This window comes from Thamnophis elegans, unplaced genomic scaffold (assembly GCF_009769535.1).
Source record: "Thamnophis elegans isolate rThaEle1 unplaced genomic scaffold, rThaEle1.pri scaffold_250_arrow_ctg1, whole genome shotgun sequence".
In the NCBI taxonomy this organism is placed as follows: Eukaryota; Metazoa; Chordata; class Lepidosauria; order Squamata; family Colubridae; genus Thamnophis; species Thamnophis elegans.
In genome coordinates, this window is record NW_022473720.1 from 12,501 (window position 1) to 34,964 (window position 22,464).

The 22,464-nt window shown below is 47.0% G+C and overlaps 1 protein-coding gene across 1 annotated transcript in view; it reads right to left on the reverse strand.

Moving 5' to 3' along the window:
• The window catches only part of LOC116523395 (unconventional myosin-XVIIIa-like), a gene marked incomplete at its 5' end in the record, with an annotated part of 35,785 nt that overhangs the window by 6,719 nt on the left and 6,602 nt on the right, over positions 1 to 22,464 (reverse strand). The window contains 7 exons of the mRNA XM_032238497.1: positions 936 to 1,136; positions 4,131 to 4,254; positions 12,597 to 12,751; positions 12,942 to 13,069; positions 14,818 to 14,929; positions 19,899 to 20,018; positions 22,130 to 22,219. Of these exons, the coding sequence (XP_032094388.1) occupies positions 936 to 1,136; positions 4,131 to 4,254; positions 12,597 to 12,751; positions 12,942 to 13,069; positions 14,818 to 14,929; positions 19,899 to 20,018; positions 22,130 to 22,219 (930 nt within the window). The remainder of the gene's footprint in view (positions 1 to 935; positions 1,137 to 4,130; positions 4,255 to 12,596; positions 12,752 to 12,941; positions 13,070 to 14,817; positions 14,930 to 19,898; positions 20,019 to 22,129; positions 22,220 to 22,464) is intronic.

Consider the following 22,464-nt stretch of genomic DNA (forward strand, 5'->3'; position numbering starts at 1 on the left):
CCATCCATCCAACATCTCTCTCTTTCTCTCTCTCTTCCATCCATTCATCCATCCTCTCTCTCTCCTATCTAATCTTTATCTAATCTCTTTCTATCTTCCATCCATCCATCCTCTCTCTCTCCTATATAATCTTTATCTAATCTCTCTCTCTTCCATCCATCCTCTCTCTCTCTCCGAATATCTCTCTATCTTCCATCCATCCATCCTCTGTCTCTAACTCTCTCTCTCCTATCTCATCTCTCTCTAATCTCTCTATCTTCCATCCTCTCTCTCTCTCTCTCTCCTATCTATCTAATCTATTAGTCATCTACCTACCTATCTGCCTACCTATCCATCTGTCTTTCCATCCATCCATCCGTCCATCATCTCTCTCTCTCTCTCCCTGTCTAATCAAAGAACCACCAAGAACAACACCGACAGGACAAGCAACCTGTACAGAAACAGGAAGCAACCCCGCTTCCCTTCTAGCACTGATGATGTTACCTAGTTGGGTCACGAAACATCTACAGGAAAACAAGGAAGCTCAGAGGTCACCAAGAAGATCACACGGTCCTTTTCCTCCCCCTCCCCCTCTCAGGAAGGCCCCCCCTCCTTCCTAACTCTGATGCCGCTGCCTAGGTGGGTCATAAGAGAGCCCCCGGGACCCTCCCCTTCAGCCCTGAGCTACAGCCTCTCCTCGTCCGGGACTCACCCTCCGTGCTGCCATGGCTTCCAAGGCCTGCATGGCTGGGGTGGTGGCAGGACAGCGGCCTCCTCCCCTCCCTGGCACCCCAAACTCCCGAGCGAGCGAGCGAGCGGCGTCTTCTCCTCCCGGGGCAGGAGGGCCGGAATGCGCCAGGAGAGGAGAGGAACCGGCCCGCCCAGAAAACCGGCACAGCCAGAGCCGCCGCCACAGCCGCAACAGGGAGGGCCAGGCGCCCCGCCTGGGGCTTTACCTGCTCCAGCATCTGGATGGTGCCCGCCTGCTCGTCCAGCTCCTCCTCCTGGTCTTTGGCTCTGGCCTCCAGGTCGCGCAGCTGCTTGCGGACTTTGGCGAGGGAGGCTTCGTCCTTGGACTCCTGGCAGGAGAGGTCCTGCAGCTCGGCCTCCAGGCCCTGGAGCTTCTGGCTGGAGGTGGCGATCTGGGCCTCCTTCTCCTGGGAGGGAGGGAGGGAGGGAGGGGGGGGGGCAAAGAGGGCATGGGTGGAGGGAGAGGGGCCCCCAACGGCCTCCCCCCCCCATTCAGACAGAGGCTCATGAAATCCCCCCCCCCCCCGAGCTGGAAGGGACCTTGGAGGTTGTCTAGTCCAACCCCTTGCCCAAGGCAAGAGGCCTTGGAGAGCTTCCACCCATTGTCCTCCCTCCTTCTCTTCTTTCTTTCCTTCCTTCTTCCCCCCCTCTCTTCTTCTCTTCCTCTTTTCCCCATTCTTTCCTTCTTCCCTCCCTCCCACTCTTCTTTCCTTTCCCTTTCTTTTCTCCATTCTCCCTTCCTTCTTCCCTGCCTTCTTTCCTTTTTTCACTTTTCTCCATTCTTCCTTCCCTCTTCCCTGCCTTCTTTCCTTCCTTCCTTTTCACTTTTCTCCATTCTTCCTTCCTTCTCCTTTCCTTCCTTTCTTCCTTTCTCCTTCCCTCTCTTCTTTCTTTCCTTTCTTCCTTTCTCCATTCCTCCTTCCTTCTTCCCTCTCTTCATCTCCTTCCCCTTTTTCCATTCTTCTTCCCTCCCTTCATTTCCTCCCTTCCTCTTTTCTCCATTCTTCCTTTCTTCTTCCCCTTTTCATCCTTCCCTCTCTTCTTTCTTTCCTTTCTGCCTTTCCTTTCCTCCTTTCTCCTTCCCTCTCTTCATCTCCTTCCTTCCTCTTTTCTCCATTCTTCCTTCCTTCTTCCCTGTCTTATTTCCTTCCTTCCTTCCTTTTCACTTTTCTTCATTCTTCCTTCCTTTTCCCTCCCTCTCATTTCCTTCTTTCCTCTTTTCTCCATTCTTTCTTCCTTCTTCCCTCCCTTCATTTCCTCCCTTCCTCTTTTCTCCATTCTTCCTTTCTTCTTCCCCTTTCATCTCCTTCCTGCCTCTTTCTCCATTCTTCCTCCCTTCCCTCTCTTTTCCTTCATTACTTCCTTTCTTCTTCTTTCTCCTTTCTTCTTCCCTCTCATTTCCTTCCTCCCTCTCTTCTTTCCTTCCCCTTTTCTCCATTCTTCCTTCCTTCTCCTCTCTCTTCATTTCCTCCCCCTTTTCTCCATTCTTCTTCCCCTTTTCATCCTTCCCTCTCTTCTTTCTTTCCTTTCTTCCTTTCTCCATTCCTCCTTCCTTCTTCCCTCTCTTCCATCTCCTTCCTTCCTCTTTTCTCCATTCTTCCTTCCTTCTTCCCTCTCTTCCATCTCCTTCTCCCTTCTGCTTTTTCCTTCTTCCCTCTCACCTCCTTCTTCCCTCCCTCCCCTCCCTCCCTCACAGGGCTGGGAGGGGCCTCGGAGTTCTTCTAGTCCATCCCTCTGCCCAAGGCAGGAGTCCTTATTACCATCCCAGACAATCTTATCTTGAAGACCTCCAGCTTCTGGAGGAAAGCTGTTCTACCGGTTAATTGTCCTCCCTGTCTGGAAATTCCTCCTTCGTCCCAGCTTGGATCTCCCTCCGACTTCACCACCTACAATTTCCCAGCCAGCACGCTTTAAGGTAGGTGAAGGTAGAATCGTAGGATGGAAAGAGACCTTGGAGGTCATCTATCCCAACCCTCTCCTCAAAGTAGGAGACAAGTAGCTGTCCAGTCTCTTTTTGAAAGCCTCCAGGGATGGGGCACCCAAAACGTCTGGAGGCAAGCAGTTCCACTGGTTAATTGTTCTCAACTGTCAGGAAATTCCTCCTTAGTTCTAAGTTGCTTCTCTCCTTGATTAGTTTCCACCCATTGCTTCTTGTCCTGCTTTCTGGGGCTTTGGAGAAGAAGTGGACCTCTCTTCTCTGGGGTGGCTACTCAAGAAGCTCCAAAGGTGGCTTCAGTGGTCTGAGGGCACCAGGAGCCCCCAAAGCCCCCCCCCCAAAGAGCCATAGTGGTGCATTGGTTGGAATGCAGTAGGGCAGGCTAATTCTGCTGACTGCCAGCAGTTCACTCCTGACTGGCTCAAAGTTGACTCAGCCTTCCGTCCTTCCGAGGTGGTTCAAACGAGGACCCGGATTGTTAGGGGCAAGAGGCTGACTCTGAGAGAGGGCTGTGAAAGCACTGTGAAGCAGGATATGTCTAAATGCTATTGCTTGGGAGGGAGGGAGGGAGGGAGGAAGGAAGGAAGGAGGAAAGGAAGGATGAAAGGAAGGAAGAAAGAAAGAAAAGAAGGAAGACAAGAAGGAAGGGAAATGAGGAGGGAGGAAGGAAGGAAGACAAGAAGGAAGGAAGGGAGGAAGGAGGGAGGAAGGAAAGGAAGGAAAGAAGGGAAATGAGGAGGAAGGAAGGAAGGAAGGAAGGAGGGAGGGATGAAGGAAAGGAGGATGGAAGACAAGAAGGAAGGAAGGAAGGATGGAAGACAGGAAGGAAGCAGGAAAGGAAGGAAGGAAGAAAGAAAGAAAAGAAGGAAGGGAAATGAGAAGAAGAAGGGAGGAGGGAGGAAGTAAGGAAGACAAGGGAGGAAGGAAGGAAGGGAAATGCGAAGGAAGGAGGGAGGGAGGAAGGAAAGGAGGATGGAAGACAAGAAAGGAAGGAAGGAAGGGAAATGAGGAGAAGGGAGGGAGGGAAGGAAGGAAGGAAGGAAGAAAGGAGGAAGGAAGGGAAATGAGGAGAAGGGAGGAAGGGAAGGAAGGGAAGGAAGGAAGGAAGGGAAATTAGGAGAAAGAAGGGAGGGAGGGAAGGAAGGAAGGAAGGAAGGGAAATGAGAAGAGGGAAGGAAGGAAGCTATAGTGGCACAGTTGTTACAAGGCAGTATTTCAGGCTCACTCTGCCCACAGCCAGGAAGTTCGATCCTGACCCAGGTTGACTCAACCTTTCATCCTTCTGAGATCCGTAAAATGAGGACCCGGATTGTTGGGGGCCAGAGGCTGACTCTGTAAACCGCTCAGAGGGGGCTGCAAAAGCCCTGCGAAGCGGCATATAAATCTAAGCGTTTCAGCGATGGCTGAAACAAAGGAGCACCCCAGATGGACGCGGGGGGGGGCAACGGGGCTCGGGACCACCCACCTCCAGCTGCTGCTTGAGGCCAAAGACCTCCGCCATCAACATGTCCTTCTCTCGTCCCAGTTTCTCCCGCCCGAGTTTCTCGCGTTGCGCCTCTTCGTGAGCCTGGGAAAGCTCGCCGTCAAACCTATTGGTGGACCGGAGACAGACGGACAGGCAGAAAGACAGACGGATAAATCATAAAAGGCAATTAAGGAGGGGGGGGTCCCTCCTTTCTGTTCCCCCAGCCAGCTGCACCCCAGGAGAAGACGCTTCCACGTTCCCAGCCCAATCTCCCTGGCCGAATATTTCATCCAGCGGCTGCTGTGGGGGGGGACCCTAAACAAATCAGAAATGTAATAAAATTTCCTATTCGATCTGTTTTCCAAAAAGGAAAATGTTTTCTCCAGATGCTGCCAAGGTTAGTTAGTTAGTTAGCTACCAAGATTAGGACTACCATGAGTAGTCCTCGGGTTACGACCACAACTCAAAAGATTGCGTTGCCTTTATCTGCTCCCACCCACCCAAGAATAGAATAGAAATAGGAATAGAACAGAAAATGGAAAGAATAGAATAGAATAGAATAGAACACAACACAACAGAAAAAATATGGAAAGTATATGGAAAGAATAGAATAGAATAGAATAGAATATGGAAAGTATATGGAAAGAATAGAATAGAATAGAATAGAATAGAATAGAATAGAATATGGAAAGTATATGGAAAAAATAGAATAGAATAGAATATGGAAAGTATACGGAAAGAATAGAATAGCATAGAATAGCATAGCATAGAAGAGAATATGGAAAGTATATGGAAAGAATAGAATAGAATAGCATAGCATAGAATAGCAAAGAATAGAATATGGAAAGTATATGGAAAGAATAGAATAGAATAGCATAGAAAAGCATAGCATAGAAGAGAATATGGAAAGTATATGGAAAGAATAGAATAACAGAGTTGGAAGGGACCTTGAAGGTCTAGTCCAACCCACTGCTTAGGCTGGAAACCCCACATCATTAGAGGTTGTCCTAGAGTTACAATCACAATTGAGCCCAAAATTTCTGTTGCTTAGTGAAACACTTGTTAAGTGACTAGGAGTCAGTTTCCAAGCATCTGAATTTTGATCATGTGACCAACATTACAACAGTCGTAAATGTGAAAAATAGATAGGTAGGTAGGTAGGTAGGTAGGTAGGTAGGTAGGTAGGTAGGTAGGTAGGTAGGTAGGTAGATAGATAGATAGATAGATAGATAGATAGATAGATAGATAGATAGATAGATAGATAGATAGATAGACAGACAGACAGACAGACAGACAGACACAGATAGATAGATAGATAGATAGATAGATAGATAGATAGATAGATAGATATGTAGATAGACACATAGATAGATAGATAGATAGATAGATAGATAGATAGATAGATAGATAGACAGACAGACAGACATGTAGATAGATAGATAGATAGAAGATAGATAGATAGATAGATAGACAGACAGACAGACATGTAGATAGATAGATAGATAGATAGACAGGCAGACAGACATGTAGATAGATAGATAGATAGATAGATAGATAGATAGATAGATAGATAGATAGATAGATAGATAGATAGATAGATAGACAGACAGACAATGTAGATAGATAGATAGATAGATAGATAGATAGATAGATAGATAGACAGACAGACAATGTAGATAGATAGATAGATAGATAGATAGATAGATAGATAGATAGATAGATAGATAGATAGATAGACAGACAGACAGACAGACAGACAGACAGACAGACAGACATGTAGATAGATAGATAGATAGACAGACAGACAGACATGTAGATAGATAGATAGATAGATAGATAGATAGATAGATAGATAGATAGATAGATAGATAGATAGATAGACAGACACGTAGATAGATAGATAGATAGATAGATAGATAGATAGATAGATAGATAGACACGTAGATAGATAGATAGATAGATAGATAGATAGATAGATAGACACATAGATAGATAGATAGATAGATAGATAGATAGATAGACACGTAGATAGATAGATAGATAGATAGATAGATAGATAGATAGATAGATAGATAGATAGATAGACACATAGATAGATAGATAGATAGATAGATAGATAGATAGATAGATAGATAGATAGATAGATAGACAGACATGTAGATAGATAGATAGATAGATAGATAGATAGATAGATAGATAGATAGATAGATAGACACGTAGATAGATAGATAGATAGATAGATAGATAGATAGATAGATAGATAGATAGACAGACACGTAGATAGATAGATAGATAGATAGATAGATATAGATAGATAGATAGATAGACAGACAGACATGTAGATAGATAGATAGATAGATAGACAGACATGTAGATAGATAGATAGATAGATAGATAGATAGATAGATAGATAGATAGATAGATAGATAGATAGACTGACACGTAGATATAGATAGATAGATAGATAGATAGATAGATAGATAGATAGATAGACACGTAGATAGATAGATAGATAGATAGATAGATAGATAGATAGACTGACACGTAGATATAGATAGATAGATAGATAGATAGATAGATAGATAGATAGATAGATAGAAAGATGACTGATGATAGATTAGATAGAGATTAGATAGGAGAGTGTTAGAAAGGGAGGGTGGATGGGAGAGAGAGATGCCTTCTTTGGAATCCCCCACTCAATTTGCAGCTTGGAAATTTCACTGCCCCCCCCACGTCCCCTCCTGCCGGGAGCCCCCTCCCCTCCAAGCCCAGGCTCAGCTGGGGTCTCCTCTGCCCTCCACTGTTTACAAGCCTTTAATTTCCTCCAGAAGAGCGGAATCCAGGAGCAAATAGGGAAGAAGGACCCCCGTGGGGCTTTTCCTGAATTGTTAATTGAGAAATCTCAGCAGTCAGTGGGGGGGGGGGAGCTGGGGAGGGGAAGGCAGCCTGAACCAGGGGAAGATTAGGGTGGGTGGGTGGGAGGGCGCAGGGAGGGGAGAAAAGCCCCTCCTTGGCTGGTGGAAGGTGCCAGGCGCTTGGCTGGTGGGCACAGACTCGGGATGGGGCAAAGGGGGGTGGGGGGAGGACCCCAGGTCCTTTGGCAATCCTGGAAGAGTGGGGGTGGATGGCAGCCCGCTCCCCTTTTGCTTCCAGCCTTCTTTTTAAATCCTTTTTGGATTTAATTCAGTTTATCTCATCCGGCAGGCCTTCTCAGCTTTGGCCCCTTGGAAGATGACTGGGACTTCAACTCCCAGAATTCCCCAGGCAGCTAAGCCATCTCCAAGGCCGAGAAACACAGATTTCATCCGTGGAACTCCCTGCCACGAGGTGACAACTGGTGCCACATTCTCACATTATCAAAGAATGCAATAAGATTAGTCTGGCACGATCTGTTTTTGACCAACCCATGTTGGCTTTTGGCTATTGCTTTGTTTACTTCTAGGTGTTGGCTAATTCGTTGCTTGATTATCTGTTCCAGAATCTTTCCTGGTATTGAGGTCAGGCTGATGGGTCTGTAGTCTCCTGGATCTGTCCCCCCCCCTTTTTATTTTTAAAATGGGAACCACATCAGCTCTTTTCCAGTCCTCTGGCAGTTCCTGGTGCTCCAGGATCTCTGAAAGATATAGTTCAGTGGTTCTGAGATCTCGTCTGCCAGCTCCTTCAGATCCCCGGGGTGTAATCCATCCGGTCCTGGTGATTTGAACTCGTCTAGGGTAGACAGGTGCTCACATACCATTTTCTTCCCTATTTCAACTTGTGTTACTAATCTGATTTTTTGTGGTGCTGTTTTTGATAGGTTGGACTGTTTTATCCCTTTGTGTAAAGACAGATGCAAAAAACGAGTTAAATAGTTCTGCTTTCTCCCTGTTGCTTGTCACCTTCTTGCCACTTTCTCCCAGCCATGTACCAATTGTTTCCTTAACCTTTTTCTTGTTTTTAACATGTTGGAAGAAGCTTTTTTTTTTGTTATTTTTTTACTTTTGTGGCAAGCCTTTCTTCATTGTGAGCCTTAGCTTTCCAAACTTCATCTTTGCAGATTCGGGCTATTTGCTGGTATTCTGCCTTAGTTATGTGCCCCTCTTTCCACTTTTAATACTTGTCCTTTTTTGTCTTTCAATTTGTCAAGAGAGTTCTTTATGCAGCCATGCTGGTTTCTTTTGGGAGCTGTTATTTTTCTTCTTCATTGGTATTGTGCTAGACTGGGCTTTTATAATCTCATTTTTCAAAATTTCCCAAGCTTCTTGAGTTGTTTTCCCCTTGAGGATTCTCATTCATGGAATCCTTCCCAAGCTCTCTCTAAGTTTATTGAAATTAGCTCTCTTAAAATCCAAGACTCTAGTTTGACTTTGCTCTACTACTTGTGTTTGCATAATGTTGAATTCCAATACTGCATAGTCACTTGCCCCCAGGGTTCCTGTGGCTTCAACACCTTCTATCATTTCCTCTCTGTTAGTGAGAATTAGGTCTAATATGGCTGATCCCCTTGTTCCCTTCTCTCAATATATCAATCTATCATGTTTACCTATCATGTCTATTTATCCATTCTATCCGTCTCCCTATCTCTCTCTCCATCCATCTCTCTCCCTCTCTATTTCTATCTCTATCTATCTATCTATCTATCTATCTATCTATCTATCTATCTATCTATCTATCATCTATCTATCTATCTATCTATCTATCTATCTATCTATATATATATCTATCTATCTATCATCTATCTATCTACCTACCTACCTACCTACCTACCTACCTATCTATCTATCATCTATACCTACCTACCTACCATCTACTTAACTACTTACCTACCTATCCTGTACATCCATCCTTTAAATATGCCAGTCCCCCTCCCCCCCTCTTATTTAGGCCCACCTCCCTGAAAGAGCCACTCCGGCCTGAGTCCATAGAACCATAAAAGGCTCTACATACATACTATAGTTAGTAAAACCAGTTAGAAAGAAGGATAAAGTCATTAAAATGCAACCCTGTATGAAGGTCACGGGGGTCCGGGCGAAAGGGGGTCTCAAACAGGAGAGAGAGAGAGAGAGGGAGGGAGAGAGAGAACGAGAACCTTGACCTGCCCTGCCTGGGGAAGGGGATTGAGGAGAGGAAGCCCCCAGGCCAATTTGCAGCCTCAGCTGGAGTGACCTGTGTGTGTCTCTCGTTGTGTCCAGGCGTGGAGAGACGCAGCGCCTCTTTGCACCTGGTAATCAAGAGCAGCGTTAATGCCAGGGCTGCTCTCTGGAAATGGGACTTAATTAAGCTGCTTCTCTCCCCCCCCCTTCTGGGTCTTCCCACCCCTCTCCCGCACCCCCTCCCTCCTGCCTGCCTGCGATTACCGATTACGGTAATGAGATGAAAATGTTTGTGTGTCTCTCTCTCTCCTCTCCTTCTTCCCTTTTTTCCCCAGGCAGGGAGGGATGGCCAAGGCAGAAGGAACAAGGGGGGGGGGCTCTTTCCCCTTCCTTCCTTTTCTTTCTTTTTTCTTTTCTTTTGTCTCTTTTCTTCCATCTTTCTTTCTTTCCTGCCTTCCTTCCTTCCCCTAATTCTCTCTCCCGCTCCCATCCTTCCTTCTTCCACTTTCTTTTTCTTCCCTCTCTCTTTCTTTCCTTCCTTTCTTCATCCCTCTCCCCCTTTCTCTTTCTCTCTCATGCTCCCACCTTCCTTCTTCCACTTTCTTCCTTTTTCTTTTTCTTCCCTTTCTTTCTTTCCTTCATACCTCTTCCCCTTTCTCTCTCCCGTTCTCTCCTTCCTTCTTCCACTTTCTTCTTTTTCTTTTTCTTCCCTTTCTTTCCTTCCTTCATACCTCTCCCCCTTTCTCTTTCTCTCTCACACTCCCTCCTTCCTTCTTCCACTTTCTTTTCTTTCATCTTTCTTTCTTTCCTTCCTTTCTTCATCCCTCTCCCCCTTTCCCTTTCTCTCTCCCGCTCCCTCCTTTTTCCTTACACTTTTTTCTTTCTTTTCTTCCATCTCTTTCTCTTTCCTTCCTTCCTTCCTGCCTTCCTCTCCCCTTCATTCCCTCCCTCCCTACTTCCTACCTTCTCTTCCTTCCTTCCTTTCTCTATCTTCATTCTTTCTTTTCTTCCATCTTTTTCTTTTTTCTTTCCTTCCCCCCTCCCTTCCTCCCCCCTTTTCTTCCTTCCCTCCCTCCCTCCTTCCTTCTTCTCCTTCCTTCCTTTCTTTTTCTTTCTTTCCTTGCCTCTCCCTTCCTCCCTGCCTCCTTTTCACAGTTATCCGTGAGATCTATGCTACACCCTATATAAATATATTTCCTTATAGGGTAACGTGAGTTTCAACCGAGCCAGTTTAATTTTTCCATCTCGTCGCAAGGCTCCATCTGATGCATTTGACAGGCTGCGGGGGATAACACTGGGAAAGAGTGTGTGTGTGTGTGTGTGTTGCATTTGTGCTGCATGGATCTTGTATTTCTTTCGAGGGGCAGATTCTTATGCTGCACGTGGAACCCCACCAGGGAATGTGCCAAGATACATGGAAGAAGGAGCATTTTCAGAGAACCACTGGCATTCCTCCTCCTCCTCCTCAGCTTTGCAATCCCCCCCTCCTTGTACAACTGATGTTGTTCCCTAGCTGGGCCATGAAATGTCTGCAAGAAAATTATCAGGCTCAGGGAGCACCAAGGACCCCACAGTCCTCCTCCTCTTCCTCCTCCTCCTCCTCTATGCAAACCCCTCTCCCTTCGAGCACTGATGACGTTCCCTAGTTGGGTCGTGAAACATCTGCCAGAAAACCACCAAACTCTGAGAGCACCAAGGACCCCACAGTCTTCCTCCTCCTCCTCCTCTTCCTCCTCTTCCACCTCTTTCTCCTCCTTCTCCTCTTCCTCTTCCTTCTCGTCTTCCTCCTCTTTCTCCTTCTCCTCCTCTTTGTCTTCCTCCTCTTCCTCTTTCTTTTCCCCCTTCTCCTCTTCCTCCTCCTTCTCCTCCTCTTTCTCTTCCTCCTCTTCCTCCTCCTCCCCCCCTTTTAGCACTGATGATGTTCCCTACTTGGGTCGTGAAACGTCTGCCAGAAAACCACCAAGCTCAGAGAGCACCAAAGACCCCCCAGTCTTCCTGCTCCTCCTCCTCCTCCCCAGCCTGGATCCTGCCCGCCTCCTCCGTGACCCGTCAAAACCGCGCTCGACTAAGCCGCGCCCGATTAAACCGCGTTGCTGACGTCATCAACAGGGCAACAACAGCCAGCGCGGAGAAAGAAGGGCGCTTTAAATAGCGCTTTGAAAGCGTTAGGTTAAGGGTTAGGTTTAGGTTTAGGTTTAGGTTTAGGTTTAGGGTTAGGTTAAGGGTTAGGATTAGTTTTAGGGTTAGATTAAGGGTTAGGTTTAGGATTAGGTTTAGGGTTAGGGTTTGGGTTAGGTTTAGGGTTAGGTTAAGGGTTAGGGTTAGGTTTAGGGTTAGGTTAGGGTTAGGGTTAGGTTAAGGGTTAGGTTTAGGGTTAGGTTAGGGTTAGGGTTAGGGTTAGGGTTAGGGTGAGGGTTAGGTTTAGGGTTAGGTTAAGGGTTAGGTTTAGGGTTAGATTAAGGGTTAGGTTTAGGATTAGGTTTAGGGTTAGGTTTAGGGTTAGGTTAAGGGTTAGGGTTAGGTTTAGGGTTAGATTAAGGGTTAGGGTTAGGTTTAGGTTTAGGGTTAGGGTTAGGGTTAGGTTTAGGGTTAGATTAAGGGTTAGGTTTAGGATTAGGTTTAGGGTTAGGTTTAGGGTTAGGTTAAGGGTTTGGGTTAGGTTTAGGGTTAGGTTAAGGGTTAGGGTTAGGTTAGGGTTAGGGTTAGGGTTAGGGTTAGGGTTAGGTTAAGGGTTAGGTTTAGGGTTAGGTTAGGGTTAGGGTTAGGGTTAGGGTTAGGGTTAGGGTTAGGTTTAGGGTTAGGTTAAGGGTTAGGTTTAGGGTTAGATTAAGGGTTAGGTTTAGGATTAGGTTTAGGGTTAGGTTTAGGGTTAGGTTAAGGGTTAGGGTTAGGTTTAGGGTTAGATTAAGGGTTAGGTTAAGGGTTAGGGTTAGCTTTAGGGTTAGGTAAAGGGTTAGGGTTAGGGTTAGGGTTAGGTTAAGGGTTAGGGTTAGCTTTAGGGTTAGGTTAAGGGTTAGGTTTAGGGTTAGGTTTAGGGTTAGGGTTAGGTTAAGGGTTAGGTTTAGGGTTAGGTTTAGGGTTAGGTTTAGGGTTAGGTTAAGGGTTAGGTTAAGGGTTAGGTTAAGGGTTAGGGTTAGCTTTAGGGTTAGGTAAAGGGTTAGGGTTAGGGTTAGGGTTACGTTAAGGGTTAGGGTTAGCTTTAGGGTTAGGTTTAGGATTAGGTTTAGGGGGGTTAGGTTTAGGGTTAGGGGTTAATTTTAGGTTTAGCGTTTAGAGCGTGCTTTTTTCTCCGCGCTGTTGTCGCCCTGTTGATGACGTCAGCGACGCGGTTTAGTCGAGCGCGGTTTAGTCGAGCGCGGTTTTGTGGTGGAATCCTCCTCCTCCTCTTCCTCACCGGCGCTGCTTCTTCTCCAGCTCGTGGTTGCGGCCCTGCTGCCCTTCCAGGTGGAGCTTCGTGTCCTGCAGTTCGGCCGTCAGCCGCTGGCATTTCTTCTTCAGGGTCTGCAGTGCCCGCTGGGTCTCCTCGCTGTCCGCCTGCAAGTCGGTCAGCTGCCAAGGGGAGGGGGCACGTTCAGCAGGCCCCGATCCCATCCCGAGAGCCTGAAGCATCCCATCCCACCCCAAGGCCGCCAGAAGATGCTTCCAGGGGGCTTCCGCCACACTCCTGCCTCACCCCAGCGCTTGGGCAGGGCTCCGGATGCAAAAAACACCCCAGGGGGGGCTTTGAGTGACCCCTTACCCGTCTCTCTAGCTGCCGCTTGCTCTGCTGCTGCTCCTCCAGCTTGTCCTCAAACTCCTGATGCAGCCGCTTTTTGGTGAAGTCGATCTCCCGCGTTGCCCGCTCGTACTTCAGGCGCCATTCCCCACCTGGGGGCACCAGAAAGCCAGTGGACAGAGTGTCGTGGGCATCGCCCCCTCCTCAAAGCCAGTCTCTGCCTTGCTGGCAAGCTATGCTGGCTGGGGGATTCTGGGAGTGGAAGTCCTCCCCTCTTAAAGCATTGCTGGCTGGGGGATTCTGGGAGTGGAAGTCTTCCCCTCTTAAAGCATGCTGGCTGGGGGATTCTGGGAGTGGAAGTCCTCCCCTCTTAAAGCATGCTGGCTGGGGGATTCTGGGAGTGGAAGCCCACTCCTCTTAAAGCATCCTGGCTGGGGGATTCTGGGAGTGGAAGCCCTCCCCTCTTAAAGCAGGCTGGCTGGGGGATTCTGGGAGTGGAAGTCCTCCCCTCTTAAAGCATCCTGGCTGGGGGATTCTGGGAGTGGAAGTCCTCCCCTCTTAAAGCATGCTGGCTGGGGGATTCTGGGAGTGGAAGCCCACTCCTCTTAAAGCATCCTGGCTGGGGGATTCTGGGAGTGGAAGCCCTCCCCTCTTAAAGCAGGCTGGCTGGGGGATTCTGGGAGTGGAAGTTCTCCCCTCTTAAAGCATGCTGGCTGGGGGATTCTGGGAGTGGAAGTTCTCCCCTCTTAAAGCAGGCTGGCTGGGGGATTCTGGGAGTGGAAGTTCTCCCCTCTTAAAGCATGCTGGCTGGGGGATTCTGGGAGTGGAAGCCCACCCCTCTTAAAGCAGGCTGGCTGGGGGATTCTGGGAGTGGAAGTCCATCCCTCTCAAAACATGGTGGATGGGGGATTCTGGGAGTGGAAGTCCTCCCCTCTTAAAGCATGCTGGATGGGGGATTCTGGGAGTGGAAGCCCACCCCTCTTAAAGCCTGCTGGCTGGGGGATTCTGGGAGTGGAAGCCCACCCCTCTTAAAGCATGCTGGCTGGGGAATTCTGGGAGTGGAAGCCCACCCCTCTTAAAGCAGGCTGGATGGGGGATTCTGGGAATTGAAGTCCACCCTCTTAAAGCATGCTGGCTGGGGGATTCTGGGAGTGGAAGCCCACCCCTCTTAAAGCCTGCTGGCTGGGGGATTCTGGGAGTGGAAGCCCACCCCTCTTAAAGCCTGCTGGCTGGGGGATTCTGGGAGTGGAAGCCCACCCCTCTTAAAGCATGCTGGCTGGGGAATTCTGGGAGTGGAAGCCCACCCCTCTTAAAGCAGGCTGGATGGGGGATTCTGGGAATTGAAGTCCACCCTCTTAAAGCATGCTGGCTGGGGGATTCTGGGAGTGGAAGCCCACCCCTCTTAAAGCCTGCTGGCTGGGGGATTCTGGGAGTGGAACCCCACCCCTCTTAAAGCATTCTGGCTGGGGGATTCTGGGAGTGGAAGCCCACCCCTCTTAAAGCATGCTGGCTGGGGAATTCTGGGAGTGGAAGCCCACCTCTCTTAAAGCATTCTGGCTGGGGGATTCTGGGAGTGGAAGCCCACCCCTCTTAAAGCATGCTGGCTGGGGAATTCTGGGAGTGGAAGCCCACCCCTCTTAAAGCATGCTGGCTGGGGAATTCTGGGAGTGGAAGCCCACCTCTCTTAAAGTAGGCTGGCTGGGGGATTCTGGGAGTGGAAGTCCACGTATCTTAAAGTTGCCAAGTTCAAGTAACCCTGTCCTAGAGCCACCACCTCTGCCCCTTTCCCATAAGTGACCCCTGGTCCAACTCTGCAAGAACCTGACCACAAGGCTTGGAGCCACCAAGGGGGAAGGAGGGGCGAGAACTGGCTGCAGGAGAGATGACCCAGGAGGCTCACCTGTGTCGTCATCGTCCATCTCCCCGTTGAGCTCAGCCGCCCGGATCAAGCGGGCCTCCATCACTTCCATCTCCATGGAGTCCATCTGTTTCTTGAGGGCATCGTACTTGGCCTGCACGTGGAGGGGGAGCAGGAGAGGGTCAGGAGGACGGCCCACCCCTCTCCCCATCAGGGCTGTCTCCCAAGGAAGGCATGCTCCCTAGGAGCTGTCTAGCCCAGGGATCCCCAACCTTCCAGACCTCAGGAACCACCAAATTCATAATTTTAAATCCCACCGACCACTAATATGATCTGCCTAATGACCGGCTGGGTGGGTGTGTCTAGGTGGACATGTGACTGGGTGGGTGTGGCCAATGCAATGTCACTCACATCAAGGGGCGCTTCGCCAGCCTCTGCTCGCCCCTCCCCTCCCAGCCCCTCCTCGCCTGCCCACCCGGGGCTCCTTAGGGCCCCAACAGGGAGCAGTTGCTGGAGCTGAGCAGCCCCCAGGAGGAAGAGTTGGCACAACAGCTCAGTTCAAATTGGATCTGACCGAGAAGGAGGCTCAGCAGAAGCACCTCACTGAGGACTAGGAGCATAGGCTTTCCAAGCAGAGGGCAGACCTGCGGGAGTGCTAGGCTAGGTGCCGGCGCCTGGAGGCTCACCGGGCTGAGATGGTCAGCCAGTTCCAGGCCATGATAACAGTCCCACTGGAACGAGGCCCTCCGGCTCTTCGCCACCAGCGGCTCTTCCCTCCAGCCTTCACCCAAAGCCCCCCACCAGGAGGCTGAAGCAGACCCCAAGTGGGAATTTCTGTCCCCCTCCGACCCCCACAAAAAGACCCGAAAGGGGGAGACTCTCTGCAGCAACACAAACATTCATTGCACGTATCCGTCCCAGCGGCCGTAATTTGAGGACCCCTGATTTAGTGCAATATGAAAAATGGAAATAATTTTTCTGCGGACCATCAAAATTTTCTCGCGATCCACCAGTGGTCCATGGACCCCCAATTGGTGACCGCTGGTTTAGCCCACAGCTCTTCAACCTTGGCCACTTTAAGACTTGTGGATGTCAACTCCCAGAATTCAACTCCCAGCTGCTTGGGGAATTCTGAGCTTTGATGTCCAGAAGTGGCCAAAATTTGAAAACCATACTATGGTTTAATCGAACGCAGGATGGTGTTGACCAATGACTCGGAGCTGAGGCTGGACCGGCCCCGGAGAGAGGAGGAATTGAGTGTTGTGATTTTATCGTTCTTTCTGCCAAAGTGTGTTGCATCCGCCAAGCTCAAAATGTGCTTCCAGGAGCCCATGGCGCAGCATTGAGCATAACCAGGTGAGAAATGGGCCAATTTTCTTAAGGGTTTTTAAAATATTGCTTCTCAAACCTGGAAATGAAATTGTTTATTAATGTACTACCAGAAACATCTGCCAGAGTGTTTGATCATATGATATATAAAGGACAATAATGTATTCAATGTACAAGAATGGGATGATTTGAATCCTATGTATAATTGTAAGCATCGGCCATGTTATACTGGTAAGATTTTTATATGTTAAATGGACTAATGATGATGTAATGAAAAATTGATACATATATGAATTGAGATGTTCAATAATTATTTGGATTAGCAATAGGAAACTATTTCTGGAGTTGAATATGCTACACTATAAGTATTGCATACTCTGTGGATGATTAATATTAGTGGTAACGAACACATAATGCTCAATGATAAGGATGTATTTAGTTATGTTTGATGGATAACCAGTGATCTTATTTTTAATTCTAAAAACTGAGGCACAAAAGTTTGTAACCAAACGACACGCTTGACGAAATGTAGGAAAGTTTTTTATATGTGTTGTTTTCTTTTTGTTGGTTTTAAATATATCTATATCTATCTATCTATCTATCTATCTATCTATCTATCTATCTATCTATCTATCTATCTATCTATACATACATACATACATACATACATACATACACACACATATATATATATGTGTGTATATTATGTATGTATGACTTTAAATATATACCTTTCTCCCTGGCTCAGCTGATAAGGAGAAGAACTCTGTGGCTTAGTGGTTAACACATCTGCCTAATATGTAATACAGCACAGGTTCAAATCCCAGTAAGGGTATGGCTAGCTGATGAGAGCTAAATAGCTTGAAATAGATCTATACTAGTCTCCCTTTATTTATTTATCAGCACAAATACAACATATATATATATATATATATATATATATATATATATATGTGTGTGTGTGTGTGTGTGTGTGTGTGTGTGTGTGTGTGTGTGTGTGTGTTTTAATTTGTGCTGATAAATAAATAAAGGGAGACTAGTATAGATCTATTTGAAGCTATTTAGCTCTCATCAGCTAGCCATACCCTTACTGGGATTCGAAGTACCCAGTCTCCCTTTATTTATTTATCAGCACAAATAAAAAAAACAAAAAAACACAAATATAACAAAGGCAACAGTAAAAATATTGGGTTTCTGTCGTGATGGACTCTTGTGACGAGCCGATTGACAGATGATGGAAGCAGTTAGCTTCCTCCCATGATTGGGGCTTACCAGGGGTTGTAAAAAATCTAATATATATATATATATATATAAAATTTGTGCTGATAAATAAGCACAAATATTAAAATATTAAAAAAAAACTTGTTTCAAGACATCTATTTCCATTTTGGATACGCTACAGGTGGAAACACCCTTGCTAGCAACATTGCTGCCATGACTATGAGTAGTCCTTGATTTACAACAGTCCGCTTAGTGACGGTTCAAAGGTTTACAAAGGAAAAAGGGACTTAGGATCCGTTTTTCACAATTATGACTGTGGCACCTGATCACGTGGCCACAAGATCAAAATTCGGGCGCTTGGTAAACTGGCTCACATTTATGACGGTCGCAGTGTCCCGGGGGGGGGGGGTGTTCATGCGATCCCCTTTCGCAAACTTCCGCCGAGTGAACTCAATGGGGGGGAGCCAGATTTGTTTAACAACCGTGTTACTAACCTAACAACGGCAGTGATTCACTTAGCAACTGTGGCGAGGAAGGTCGTAAAATGCGGCAAAGCTCACTTAACAACGGTGCCGTGCTTAGGAACAGTCACTGTGGCCGTAAGTCGAGGACTACCTGTATAGCTTCAAAAGTATGGCCAGAGACCAGGGTAAAAAACCAAACTGTGAATTAAGCCAGACTTCCCCAATTTGGGAAAGGGGAGGGGGATTATAGGAGCTGCAATCCCAGCCCCTCCATAAAGGCAGGCGGGAATGGCCTTGGGGAATTAAGGGAGAGAAGGATTAGATAAGGGAGGAGCGAAGCCCATAGACCGATTAGATCTCACAGGTTAGGTCTCCTCCGGATTCCATCTGCCAGCCAATGTCGGCTGGCGACTCCCCGGGGGAGAGCCTTCTCTGTCGCAGCTCCAGCCCTCTGGAACGATCTCCCCGTGGAGATCCGGACCCTCACTACCCTCCCGGCCTTCCGCAAAGCCGTTAAGTCCTGGCTGCTCCAGCAGGCTGGGGGGCTTTCGAAATATCCAGCCCCTCGGAAATTGTGACTGTTGTGTTTTTTAATATGTTGTTTTGTGTATTATCCCCTTCCCTTGTTTTATTGTAAGCCGCCCGGAGTCCTTTGGGAGTGGGCGGCATACAAGATCAATAAAACGAAACGAAACGAAACTAAACTAAACTAAATTAAACTAAACTAAACTTCAGCTGCATAAGGGGTGTAAAGAAAGGATCTGCCTTGGCTGGTCAGGCTATAAAAAGCCATGGCAAACGTTTTGGTCAGTGAATATTCCTAGAACTGGAATAGGGCTTATCGTATTTTTTGGAGTATAAGACGCACCATGGATTGCCAGGCAGAAACAAATACCAAGGATTAATTTGATTCTGAACTTAACAACGGCAGCAAGATTGTTGGTGGCGTAGTACTGGAAGAAGGAAGATTTGCCTACTATTCAAGAATGGACGTTAAAAGTAACAAACTTAGCAGAGATGGCTAAAATATCATCATATCTTAAGGACCACTCAGATGAGAAATACAAGCTGGAATGGAGAAGATGGGCTGATTATATTCAAAATAAATATGGGACTAAGAAATTTCAGTTAGCATATGAACGAATGAACAAGGAATGTTAAAATTTATCTAAAGTTAGCTTTACAAAAGGGGAGTTAAAGTATAAGCGAAGGTACGACGCTAAAGTTAGTTAGTTTATTTTAGTGTATGATTGTTAAATGTTTATACCCTTCATTTGCTCTGGGAGGTTGGGGGGGGAGGGGATGTGGGATTGGGTGGGGGGGGGGAGGGAAGGGGAAAGGTATACAATTGTAAAACTTATTAAAACTTATTAATTCAAAAAAAGACGCACCAAGGTTTTGAAGAGGCAAATTTTTAAAAAAAGTTTTTGCATTCTGCAAACCTCCCAAGAATGATCAGTTTTTCGCAAAAACGGGCCTGTTTCCCCCCCCCCCCCAAAAAAGGGCATAGATAGCCTTTAGGAGGCTTGTAGAGTGCTCCTGGGAGCTGGGGGGTTGGGGAGCAAAATTGAGCAAAAAAACGGCCTGTCATTTCTGCCCTCCCCAGCCCCCAGGAGCTCTCTGAAAGCCTTCTAGAGGCTCTGCACATCCCTTTTTGCAAAAGGGGCATGGTTTTGGGAGGGAAAAAATTGCTATATTCAGTCTATAAGACGCACCCAGATTTTCAGCCTCTTTTTTGAGAGAAAAAGGTGCGTCTTATACTCCGAAAAATAAGGTAGTAACAAGGTCAGCCAATGGGAGCTGAAACAGCCTGGAGCCTAGGCGTGGCTTAGCTCTGTAGCTCTAAATCTGTGCTGAGCTGAAAATTAGTCCGCTGCTCTGAACTGAAACCGTTCTCTCCTCTGCTTGTGTTCGCTTGGATTCTCTCCACCACGTTGGAAAACCTGCTTTTGGTATTGTATATTTCATACGTCACTTCTTTCCCCGATGCCGTTGTAAGTTTGAACCGTCACTAAACGAACTGTCGTGAATCGAGGATTACCTGTGTTCCAGAGGCAACCTAAGGGTCACTTGTGAATCCAACCCCAAACCCTGAACCTCTCGGCTGACCTGCAGTTCCTTCATCTCCTTCTCTGCCCGGAGGCGTTCGGCCGTCTCCGCGTCCAGAAGCTGGGAAGCCGATTCTCCTGTGTTCCTCTCGTCCGTTAGCTCCGACGTCAACTCTGCGACCTGAAAGGGGGAGGGGGGTGTGACACCAAAGACTGGTCAAAAGTGGGGAGGGGGTGGGAATGGAAGCACCCCCCCTGGAATTCCTTTCCCTCCGAAGAGAATCGGCCCTCTGCCCCTCCAACATCTGGCTCTGTGGAACTCCCTGCCACTGGCCTGAAAGGACAGACTGGGTTAATGTAAGGATCCCTTTTATTCATTCCTTTCTTTATACAAATTTCTTGCTTCATAAAATTTCGTTCTCTCATCCTTTTCTTTCTTTCTTTTCCTCTCTCTTTCCTTCTATCCTTTTTTCTTTTCTTTCCTTTCTTCTTTCTTTTTCTTCTTTCTAAAATTTATTTATTTGCAGAAAATTATTTATTTATAGTATTATTTCCTATTTATTAATTTATTTGTTTATAGAATGTATTGACCGATTGACTATCTATTTATAGAATTTATTTATAAAAATTCATTGGCTTTGTTTACGGAAATTATTCGTTTGCTACTTAGGCACAGAATGTATTCATTTTGTTTATTTACAAGACTTAGGTTATAAAATCCATATGGCTGACCAGCTCAGCCTTGGTGGCTTATAGGCAGCTTATAAGAATATAAACCCCATCCAGGGAATTCTGGGAGTTGAAGTCCACTCCTCTTAAAGGGACCATATCTGGAAAAAAAAATTAGCTCTGATTTCAGAGGAGAAAGATCAATAAATTAAATTCATGAATTCATCAGCCTTGAAGAGATGCTTCGATTTTAAAGTAATATGATTGCACATGTATACTGTCTTCTCTTATTTTTTCTTTAAAACTAAGATAGGTTAAGTATATTGATATAGAAGCATAAATACCATCAACATAGAATGGAGTTTGCTCAGAAGCTGAAATATACCAATGAGAGGAAGAGTGGGAAACAGAAGGGAGAAGAAAGATGGGAAGAGAGGGATAGGAGAGAGGAAGAGTGGGAAACAGAGGAGAGAAGAAAGATGGGACGAGAGGGATAGGAGAGAGGAAGAGTGGGAAACAGAGGAGAGAAGAAAGATGGGACGAGAGGGATAGGAGAGAGGAAGAGTGGGAAACAGAGGAGAGAAGAAAGATGGGACGAGAGGGATAGGAGAGAGGAAGAGTGGGAAACAGAGGAGAGAAGAAAGATGGGAAGAGAGGGATAGGAGAGAGGAAGAGTGGGAAACAGAAGGGAGAAGAAAGATGGGACGAGAGGGATAGGAGAGAGGAAGAGTGGGAAACAGAGGAGAGAAGAAAGATGGGAAGAGAGGGATAGGAGAGAGGAAGAGTGGGAAACAGAAGGGAGAAGAAAGATGGGACGAGAGGGATAGGAGAGAGGAAGAGTGGGAAACAGAGGAGAGAAGAAAGATAGGAAGAGAGGGATAGGAGAGAGGGTAAGGGGGGAAGATGAGGAGGATAAGGAGGAGTGGAATGAAGAGAGAGGAGAAGGAGAAAGGAAGGGGAAGTAGAGTAGAAAAGGATGATGGAGGGAAAAAGGAGGTAGGAGAGAGGCAGAAGAAAGAGGTGTATGAAGAGCAGAAGAGCTAATAATGGGTTTTTATCTTTCTGGGCGTTGATGACAAGAGGAACTGATGTAATTACTACTTAATACAATAGGATATTGGCTACGTAATAATATACATGTGATTTTATGTTATGAAAATGGAAAATGAAAAAGTATATTTCAAAAAAAAAGAAGAGATGCTTCGAGACTACGTCCTAAACCCAGGCAGTCCTCGGCTTATGACCCACAACTGAGCCCCACATTTCTGCCGCTAAGCGAGACCGGGGTTAAACGGAGTTTTGCCCCGTTTTACGACCTTTCTTGCCGCAGCAGTAGAGCGAATCATTACAGCTGTTTAAGGGAACCCGGCTCCCCCCATTGTCTTCGCTCGTCAGAAGGTCGCGAAAGGGGATCCCGCGACCGTCATAAATGTGAGTCAGTGGCCAAGGGTCTGAATTTCAGTCACGCGGCCACAGGGAATGTTGCAATGGCCGTTAAGTGTGAAAAACGGCCGTAAGTCGCTTTTTTTCCCAGTGCTGTTGCAACTTTGAACGGACTCTAAGCGAATGGTCGTAGGTCGAAGACCGCCTGTAGTTAAAGGGGAGGGGGTTTCGAGGCCTCACCTTGCCCTCCAGGCGGTCGCTGCTCAGCCGCAGTTCGTTCCGGTCCTTCTCCACTTTCTCCAAACGGCCCTTCAGCTGCTGGATTTCTTCCTGAAGAAGGAAGAAGGGGAAGGGGGCTTCGAGAGCAGCCCTGGATTGGGAAGGAGGGACCCTGGAGGTCTTCTAGACCAGCCCCCTGCCCCAGGCCTTCCCAGTCTCCTCTTGAAGAGCTCCAGGGACAGAGCATCCCGAGTTTCTGGAAGGATTGATTCTTCCGATGGCCAAGAAATCTCCCCTTACTCCCAGTTGGATCTTCCTCGGAGGAGTTTCTACACACTGCCCACACGCCCGCCCTC